The sequence below is a fragment of the Panthera leo genome, chromosome F3 (genome assembly GCF_018350215.1).
Source record: "Panthera leo isolate Ple1 chromosome F3, P.leo_Ple1_pat1.1, whole genome shotgun sequence".
Lineage (NCBI taxonomy): Eukaryota > Metazoa > Chordata > Mammalia > Carnivora > Felidae > Panthera > Panthera leo.
In genome coordinates this window covers 27,360,748-27,371,009 of record NC_056696.1, presented here as the reverse complement: position 1 = coordinate 27,371,009, position 10,262 = coordinate 27,360,748, and the positions used below count along the sequence as shown (strand labels likewise).

At 48.0% G+C, this 10,262-nt stretch overlaps 1 protein-coding gene across 1 annotated transcript; it reads left to right on the top strand.

The window, feature by feature from the left end:
- The first annotated feature begins 276 nt into the window (after window positions 1–276).
- IER5 (immediate early response 5) lies at window positions 277–2,699 on the top strand. The gene has a single exon (XM_042925775.1). The coding sequence runs from the start codon at window positions 798–800 to the stop codon at window positions 1,755–1,757; it is 960 nt and encodes a 319-aa protein (XP_042781709.1). The 5' UTR covers window positions 277–797; the 3' UTR covers window positions 1,758–2,699.
- The last annotated feature ends 7,563 nt before the right edge of the window (window positions 2,700–10,262 follow it).

Here is a 10,262-nt window from a genome sequence, read left to right as displayed (position 1 = left end):
GATAGATGACTGCTTTAGTAGAGAACCAATAACTTGGTATCTAGTCACAATTCCTTGGTAAGCAGCTAAAAACTTAGTAACTTTTAGGACTCTCTTTTTCTTTCTTAGATTTAACAGATGCTAAGAGTGTTTGTGACTCCAGGGCGGCAAGGCACTCATCCAAAATCAGTATCTGCTAAATACCTTGTGGTAATACTATTTGTTACGGGGGCGGGCGGGGGGGCGGGGGGATACTCAGATGAAAGTTCCAGTGGTTTAGTTCCCTCTGGTTCTGGCAAGCCAGCGCACAAGCCAGAATCTTTAACTACAAACCACACTGTGGCTAAGCCTCCGTTCAGTGACCCGCAGGCGGAGAACAAGCCCCGACCCGTCCCGTCCGGCCACCGCCGCACGTCGTCGCCCCCTTTAAGAGACTGCTCCGCGGGACTAACGTTCGAATGGCCCTGGCGCCCCTCCTCGGCCTCCGATTGGTCGCGCGCGGCGCACGAGGGCGCGCCGCCCAGCCCCGGAACGGTTGGCGGCCCTTCGCGATTGGCGGGCGAGGGGCCTATATAAGACGCCGGGAGTGCGGGCCGCCCTCAGTTAGCGGCCGGACCTGGGAGCGGGCTCTTGTCTGTCTTGGGTAGGAGCGGGAGTCAGTGAGCGCGTCACGGGAGTCGTTTCTTTTCAGAGTCTTCAGGTGTCGAAGGTCCACCCCCGGACCGGACTTGTCGACGCCTCTCGTCCCCTCCCTGTTTCCGAACGTGAGCCGGGCTCTCTCCGTCACCTCCGAGGCAGCCCTGCGAAAAGGAGGCAGGATGGAGTTCAAGCTGGAGGCTCATCGTATCGTCAGCATCTCCCTGGGCAAGATCTACAACTCGCGGGTCCAGCGCGGCGGCATCAAACTGCACAAGAACCTGCTGGTCTCGCTGGTACTGCGCAGCGCCCGCCAGGTCTACCTGAGTGACCCGTGCCCGGGCCTCTACTTGGCCGGTCCCGCGGGGAGCCCGGCGGCGCCGCCGCAGCAGCCCGGGGAGCCGGCGGCCGGGCCGCCCGCGGGCTGGGGGGAGCCGCCACCGCCGGCCGCTTGTGCCGCCTGGCCGGAGACCGAGCCGCAGCCGGAGCGCCCGGCCGACCCGGCCCCGCCGCGGGTGGGCGCCGCGGAGCCCGCGGCCCCGGTGACGGGCGCCGGGGACGCTCTTCGGGCCGGAGAGATGGAGGAGGCGGAAGCTGCCTGGCGCCGCGTGGAGGGACCGCGCGAGGCGGCGGAGGGAGGAGCCGGGGTCTTCGCGGGAGCTGAGGGGCCCCGTGGGGCGCGCCGCCACTGCGGCTGCCCCCCAGGAGGGGAGGACAGGCCGGGGGCGCTGGGCGCTTGCCCCCGAGTTGACTGCCGCTGCGCGCCGCGGCCGGCCGAGGACGAGCCCCCGGCACCGCCTGCCGTCGGCCCCCGGAAGCGCGGCGCGGCGGGCGTGGGTGGCGGCCCCGCGGGCGGTCCGGCGCCCGGCTCCAGCCCGCTCAAGAAGCCCCGCCGGAACTCGGAGGAGCAGCCGGGCGGGGCGGAGGAGGAGGAGGAGATGGAGACCGGGAACGTGGCTAACCTCATTAGCATCTTCGGTTCCAGCTTCTCGGGACTCTTGCGGAAAAGCCCCGGGGGCGGCCGGGAGGAAGCCGAGGGAGAGGAGAGCGGTCCGGAAGCCGCCGAGCCCGGGCAGATCTGCTGCGATAAGCCGGTGCTGAGAGACATTAACCCTTGGAGCACAGCCATCGTGGCCTTCTGAGCCCCCGGGTCGCGTTCGGAAGGAGGTTGAGCGGCGGGTGGCCCCGACGTGGGGCTGCGAGGACGGCCCAGAGACCGCAGGGCGCTGGACGCGTTGCGGGGACCGTGGGTGCCGCCGGGCAGCACCGACTGCCCTCGGGCTCGGCGGCCTCCCCCCTGGAGGCTTGTCGGAAGAGGACGATCGTTAACTTTTGTGTAGTGTTCTGTCTGTGTACGTACGTCTGTCTTGTTGAATTCAGACCATTTTGTCCTTCTGGAATGCACCACCCCTTTCCCAGGGCTGAGGAGATCGGGGGCAGACGGGGACTTTCCTTTGCCGGCAGCCCCGAGAAGGAAGCGGCGGAGAGGGCCGGGCCTGGGGAGTTCCCCTTTCGTGCTCGGGGGAGGAAGGGACTTTACACACACCCCTCACATGAAAGCTAGCCCCGCACCAGGGCCGGGAGTGGCATTTCCTCACAGGATTTCCTAAGACTAGAGGGATTTAGTCTGGAGCAGAGACCTGTATCATTTCGCTCTCCCCACTTTTCTCTCTCTCTGAAGAAACTTCTGTACCCTGTGATTACTCTGGGAAAAGGGAATCTGAGCGGCTCTTGTCTTCCCCACAGGGGGGGAAAAAAAAGAAAAAAGCTTGATGAACTTCACAGAAGAGTTCAAGCTTGGAAATATGGAGTTTATAGAGAATAGATATATTTTTAAAAGCTCTAGATCGGAACTACTACAAGTGCTTTTAAAAAGTGTTTAATGAAACAGAGTTTACAGACAGAAGCCCTAAGTGGAAAGACCTTATGGTTTTGTAGATACGGTGACTCCAGTCTTTGTTGTATAAAGGTTGGGGGAGCCGACAAGGTTTTTGTACAGTATTTTCTCCTTCGTTGTATTGATTTTGGTATAAAAATGTAACTTTACGTGTCTAACACGTATTAAATATTTTGAAGCAACTTAATTGCCTCCTTGTCTGTAATCATCTGTCTGGGTTGGGAGGGAAGAGGGAGAAGGATAACTATGGTCCTGGCTGGAAAAGTGGTTCTTAATATCAGTCATGCACAGACTGGGGACATTGTTTTCTGACTTCACTAAGTATGGAGAGAGATGTTGAAGGTGTCTCCCCTAGATCAATGGAGGACTGCTATTAGGTACTGATACCAGTGGTCAGCCAATTTCTTAACCTGTCACTACAACTGCCTTTTCTGAAGTCCGTTTAGCCCAGTTTGATTTTCTGCAGCTCAATCTGATGGTGTCTAATATTAATTAACTTTAGTGCCAACTTTTGAAGCCCTTCCCGTATGCAAATATGTTTTCACAAAAACTTCTTTTTAGTATCCTGTTAAACTATATAACATGGGTCATCTTTCAGCTTTGTTATTGAAAAAAACAGACACATGAGGGCAGCTGATGAGACTGACCCGCCCAGTTGGTTGATTCTCCTCTGTATTTCAGTGGATGGAGTTTTCAGTGTTTTTTTTTTTTTTCCTCTTATTGTCTTATCTGTAGAAAGTGAAAGGAAATTGCTTGTGTCAAACTAGGTAAGGAAGGAGGGCTAGGCAAATTCAGCTTAGCAAAACTTCCTAATTTGCTCAGTGTTTGGGTCATGGTAAACACTTAGGTGATGACAGCTATGTCATCAGTTGGTTTTACAATAATTACTGCATTTTAAGAGAGCTTTTTGTCGGGCAAGTATTCGATATGTGAAAGGGATTCACTAATCTAGTTCAGAAGCAAATCAATTAGAACGCTATTTTAAAATATTGTTGCTAGTACTTTAAAAGCTGTTATTGGTCTATAACAGCTTATAAATGAGTATTTAAGAGATGGAACAAATTGAGGAAAGATTAGACAAAGCTTTTAAGTAAAGGTTATGGCCTTTGAACAGGGGGAGCAAATGAATGGTGCTTTGGTATTCCTAAAGTCTTGATTATGTGAACTTCTGTCATAGCTCAGTAGGCTAGTGCTTTGATTTTTTGCAACTCTATTAGTGATTCATTAAGCATAAGGAACTTTTGGCCTTATGCTCCATCACCATAACAATATATTCATAGAATTAAACCTTGTCTAATCAGAGTCTTATTAAAATTGACATGTTTTTCTTTCAGAGATTAGCTATTTAAGTTCAGTTCTAGCCACAAGAGATCCATTGAGTGCTAACTGCTTAAACTGAATAAAGGGTCCAGGGCCTTACTTTTGCAAACATTTCCTGTTGCTAGAAAGTAATTATGCTTGAACAGCTATCTCAGTGCATCTTTATTTTTGAAAGGGGGTAACATTTGATGTGTTTAAGAGAGTTGATACGCTTTGGGTAAGACTGAAGTTCCTGTTGATTGTTTTCACAAGAGAAAACATGGGACCATGTTTCTACTTAATTTAGAGAACGTAAGTGGATATATTTGATAGGGAGACCTAGCTTTGTAGGAAATCTGAAGAGATCATGATTGGTTTTGCAGAATTGTTGCAGAAGCTGTATAGTGTAATGGTTAAAGCTTGGGCTCTTGAGTGAGACTTCTGATTTTGTATCTTGGGTCTGCCACTGAATTAGGTGAGGAACTCTAGACAGATGACTTCATCTCTTTCTGCCTCAGTTTTTCCAAATGTGAAATTGAGATAATTGTATCAATCTCGTAGGGTTGTGAAAGTTAATGAGCTAATGCCTCAAAAGTTCTTAGAAAAGTGAGCGTACGTAGCAGTCAGTTTTTTAGTTATTGTTAACTTAGAAGTGAATTTTATGTGTAAATCAGATATATTACTGTCAAAAAATTGTGTATATTTGTAAGAAAGGCAAGTAAGGGGGAATCTATTTTAAACTTAGCCTATCTGAATGCTGGGTTTGTTTATTCTCTGGACACTTGGCAGTTACAAAGCTTAGTTGCATCAGCATGGTTTTGCTGTTCTGTATGTCTCACACCAACTCTGTGACTTTTCTGATTGTATCAAGCAACTCTATTTTCAGAGAAGAGTAAGCAGGAGTGAAAACACTCAAGGAGCAAAGATCTTGTTGACATACAAACGCTTTCTGTGAGTAAAGAAAAAAAATAGCCCACAGAGTTATTTTTAGCTTGAATTGCTTGGGCATAGAATGTTTCTTAAGCCATGTTAATTGATAGGTCTTGGACAAGAGCCTTCCCAGTGGCAGGATAAGGTTATCACACACAACTAAATCAGATTCACTGTGACTACAAATGAAGCCAATAGTTTTTAATACCTAACCACTTGTTGACCACTCTGGGAGGGACCTCTTCTTTTGATTAAAGAAACCTTAGCTGTGGTCTAGGGGGAACATTTTTTTTTTTACTGTCCCATGAAAACTAGTTGTTTAAAAAGTGCTTTTTGATGAGTACTTCAAGATCACATTAATAGTGAATAAAGGTGATAAGTTTTAGTACAACACTTCTTAACCAGGTTACTTTAAACCTGTCTTTCCTCTCAGAAACTTGATTGTATTTGGGGAAAGGAACTTAAGATGGAAAGCTTGAACTGCACAGTGACTAGATTTTCCCTAAGGCACCTGGTAGAGTAATAATAACCTTTCCATCCCTATCTTTTATCACTGATTGGATTTGGGGATGAGAAGTGGGAGGGAATGGACTATTTAGCAACATTGGTAAAAATCTCAGACTACAGACATAGTAAATATTGGGAATGGAATTAATGATGACAAAACTGCTCTTTTTTATCACTGAATTAGCCTGAATCTCTTACCTCAACTTGCTAGGCAGGTAACTCCCCTTAGAGCCTGTGAGATGGAGTCAAAAGGCTAATACCTACTGTGATACAGAGTTCGATGGACATTTATTTCCTTGTGCTTTTTTTTTTTTAAGTAGAGTTAGTTCAGTTCACTGAATAACCAAAGAAATTCTGATCTCTTGCCCTAAATATTCTTGTCCTGTTTGTGAATTTTTTATTCTTCTAAGCTCGCTTTAATCCCAGCAGTTACTGAAAGAAGAGGAGAATGAAAAGAAACAGCGATCCAACCCTCCCGTGACTATGAAAGAAGCCATTACTATTAGGTGCCGAACTCCGGTGGCAGTGAGGTCTGCTTCCCAGGATTCCTGGCACTCTTTCCAGTAACGAGCAGTTTGTTTCTCAGCCTTTGAACCATTATTCACATTTAAAATTCTACTCAGCGGAAAGCCTTGGGAGGAAAAATCTAGTAGAAGTAGAATTGATGTTAGGAATCATGGTAATCTTAGCTCATGTCCTTGGAGTTTTTCAGTAACAGATCTTGAGGGTATAATAGAGAAGAGAGTGTGTGAGAGCAGAAAGTGTAAAAGGATACACACATCTAGTAGAATGCCTCCTTCCTGATCCAAACACGGTTTTTCCCCATGCCTGCCACCACCCCTTCCCCTGACAGGAATGAGGGTTTTAAAAATAAAACCCTTCTCTAGCTCTCTCTCAGAGAACATAGCCCAAAGCGTCTTTGCTGGACTATATCCTGGGGTTTATCTCAGACCTTTGGAATCTCACAAGCAGGGAGGGAGAAGCCTCCTGGGACTGCATTCCTACAAGCGCCTCTCCCTCTCCCCTACTCTCCTGATCCACAGCAACCCCCCCCCACCCCCCCCCCCCCCCCACCACTGGATACTGCCCACTTACGGGCAGGTGAGACATTGTCAGCTATGAGCTTTTGAAAGTTGCAGGAGGAAGGGCTGATGCCTGTCACTACCACCAAGCATCTTCCACAGGTAAATCTCTTAAGGGTCTAGCATACAGTAGGCCTGTGACATTTCTTGATAAATCTACTTTTTTATATAATAAAGTTTTCTGGGACCTGGTCACAAGAGGCCCCCATGCCTGTGTGATAAGCCACATCGCTAACTTACACAATGAAGGTAAGACTCAGTTTCCTCCTTTCTACCCATTTAGCACCAAGGCAGATCTGGTCACCCTCTGCTTTCTTCCTATGACCTGGGCCCCTGCCAGGCTGCCCCAGCCCATCATTGCACTAGATGCCAAGGCAAGGCTCCTTTCAGTTTTTCTAGAACTCAGGGATGTGCCAAACACCATGTGTTCCCACCTGCTTGTTCTATCTATTCAATGTCTCAAGTCTTGGGGCAGGACAGCTGCTGGAAGCTTGCTTTCTCTGAGGTAAAAGAAAACTACTCTGTTCTCCCTGCTCAAAGCACTGAGGTTTTCTCTGAGGGGCAGAATTTTCTTTGGCTACTCCTCATACTTGGTCCCTTTCCTGGATCCCATTCAAGTTTTTCTTCAGGCTGATCCACATCTGCGTGGCTGTTTCTTTCTAGCCACAGCGTCACCCTGCCCTTTGTGGCCTAGATACCTCCTTCAGTGCTGTAGTTATGTCTTTCCTATCTGTCTGTCTGGGTGCTAGTCTTCCGTCCCTCTACCCTCTCCTGAGGATGCTCACATTCATTGTTTACCTGTGGGGAAGAGTCTGAGTGCTCAGGGAAGAGCTGTGATTGGGAGTGCTACCTCCTGCAAGATGGAGCAGAGTTGGATTTCTTGACCTTGAACCCTGCAGAATCTGGAGACTCTACGCCCTGGAGATCAAGCCACAGCCGTAGTAGTGGGTCGTTCAATCCTGGTGCCTCACCAGACCCCCAATTCCATCATAATAGCAGGGGGTGGGTATGGGAGTATCCATCTAGAAACCGGAGCAGCTGCCGAAAAACAGCCTGGCTTTTGGCCAGATGGAGGGAAGGAGAGGCAAAGCCAGGGGAGCCCAAACTTGGGCTACACAGCATTTCCGCTCCCCCTTTCCTGGAACTGCAAGTGCCGCGTTTTAGAACAGATAATGAATCACAGAGCTGCTCTGATGAAGAAATCCAAAAGTGCCTCTTTGCCTTGTCTCTCCCCACGTCCCCCCTTTAGGCTTTGACTGATTAATATAAACTTTTTACAGTGAGTTACTGGAGGAATAGTCAAAACCCACTGGAATCCTGCAACTGAGGTGACCAGTAGGAAGTGAGCTAGACGGTGTGAAGAGATACTGCGTGGGTGGAGGTGGGGGGCCATCATTGGGAGGAATTGCCATGGAGTCAAGTTCTCCTGCTCAGAAGGTCTGCTGTGGGTCAAGTGAATCCAGGGCAGGAGCACCCCACCCACTTTTTTCTCCCCAGCTTTTCTCAAGCTGCACCCATTTTCTTCAGACAATTTCCAAGTTCTATTTTTGGTTTGGAAAAGGGTGAAAGTGCCTTGGCATCTGCATTTATCATCTTGTTCTCTCTCTGTGTGACCTACTTTAAAGACTGGAGTTGCTTTTCTTTTTATGGCTATGGGAGAAATCCCTGAAAGCAAAAATTCAGTTTCAGAAGCTGAACTTAAGGTACACGGGATACTATGTTGAGGTTGTTATTACTCTATGATTTCTGTGGTTTTCTCCCCCACCACCCCACTTCCTCTTTAAAATATCTTTTTAAAAGGCACTCCTTCCCTGCACTGCTAAGAGCAGTTGTAAAGATGTGGTGTGGGGGTGATTTTGGCATGTGAGCTGGCCCAGCTGTCAGCTTCCCAAACTTGAAGTCACCTCAGCGTCAGGCATCTGGCCTCCTAACATGGAGCTTGCAGCTCCTTAAGGCTCCTGAACTTGCCTATGAGACAAGGAGACACAGAGGGGAGAGTCTCCTACTTATCAGTCAGGAAAGAGTAGATGAGGTCCAGAAAGTGAGTAGGTCCTCTCGAACAGTCCAGTGAGGACCCAAGCAGAGGCAGTGTTAGAATTCACCCTGGACCAGTCCTTGGGACCCCTCTGAGCCAGAAACTTAGGGACCAGAATCTGAAATGTGGCTTACTACTGGGAGAATCATTCACTTTTCTTGGTTTCTATTTATAGTCCAAAAAAAAAAAAAAATTATCCACTTGCCTCACCATTGTTATTTAAAGATAAATCAGTGTTTGTAAAGCATAGCTAGAAGATAACAACTCAGCCCTAGGTCCTATCAATTAAGTATTTACAGGAACACCCAGAAGGAATTCATCAATGGGGAACACAGAGATGCAAACAATAGCGTCCTGGTTCTCAAGTTGGATTTCATTCCAGATGAAAACAACACAGACACCGCCCCCCCGCCCCCCCGAAAACCTGACAGTATGAAGTGTGATCTAGCCCCTTGCTTCTCAAAGTATGGTCCATGGACCAGCAACATGGGTATCATCTGGGAGTTTACCTGAAATGTGGATCTCAGGCCCTACCCCAGACTACTAAATCTGCATTTTAACAAGGTTCTGAGGTGATTTGCACATTAAAGTTTAAAAAGCAGGTATTTCCACTGATCTCAGGGTCAAGTGTAAACTTCTCAGCTTGAGATCACTCAAGGCCTAGCTCCCCCACGCTATTCCTTCCTTCATGATGCCTTAGGGTACTGCCTGCAGGCATGTGTGTGTGTGTGTGTGTGTGTGTGTGTGTGTGTGTGTGTTGCTTTTCATATGCTGCTCTCCAGGGCATAGCAAAGTTTATAGATGGTCCTTAAACCTGAGAGCATAAAGAAACTCTCCAAGCAAGAGAGAAGGGCAGAAGCTAAGGATGTAATAAAGGGGAAGCCTGGAGGTAAGGGCTGGAGTAGGAAGAGGACATTGGTAGCAGGGACTGTGTGGCAAGGTGGGAGTAGAGCCAAGGAAGATGGGCAACAGAACAGTCAAGGAGAGCAAGAACAAAGAAAAAGGTCACCAAACTGAGGATAGTTACTGGCGAATTTTGAGAAAGTTTCTGGTAGAAGACAGGAAGAAAAAATCCAATTATAAAGTGTGGAGGGAAGGATGTGGAGGCTCCAGCTTCCTCCAAGAAATCTGGCATAAAAGGCAAAAGAGAACGAGAAGGATAGCTAGAGAGGATGTTAGGTCAATTGAAAGGGCCTGTACATTTCTTAAGACAGAACCAACCAGAGACAACTGAACTGAGGTGAATGGGGTTTGAATATATAAACTGCTAAGTATGCATCTCTTATCAGAAGGAAGAAACACTTTCTTTTTCTTCTCCTGTCAAATAAAAGGAGACTGGAGACACTAATAAATCACTCCAGGGACCTTGTTAGTATCAGCAGCCTGCATTGTCTTCCTCATTCCCAGCCGGCAAAGACTTGCAGCTGAAACTCCTGCATACCAGTTGGCAAGGTGACAAACTGAGAGGATCCTGGATGGTAAAGGATCACTCTCTCAAACCCTAGTGCCGCCAGCTACTCATCTAAAGATCTACGTTTCTGATGCTTCATCCTCTTTACATATCAGGAGTCCAAAACATCAGAACATGCGGGCATGTGCTATGAGGAAAGCAGAATCTGGGGTTCTTGTCAGCAGAAACACACACACACACACACCCTTCTAGTCTGTTCTCATTTGGAAAGCCAGTTATGAATGAGTGTGGTTTTCCTGGGTAAGAAATTTTCTCTTCCTTCCCTCCCAAGCAAAGTCTGACCTCATCTGTCATTTTCAGTGTTATGGAGGATTAGTCTGAGGCTGAGAACGGGTTGAGACTTGCCCAACAAAGAGGCTCCGGATACTGAGAGAAGAAGGAGGGAAGCTGAGCAGTTTTGGGTCTCTTCAGGCAATGATGAGAATA

Bases quoted from the DNA above. Each gene is read 5' to 3' on its own strand.
- IER5 (XM_042925775.1), top strand. From the start codon at position 798: ATGGAGTTCAAGCTGGAGGCTCATCGTATCGTCAGCATCTCCCTGGGC.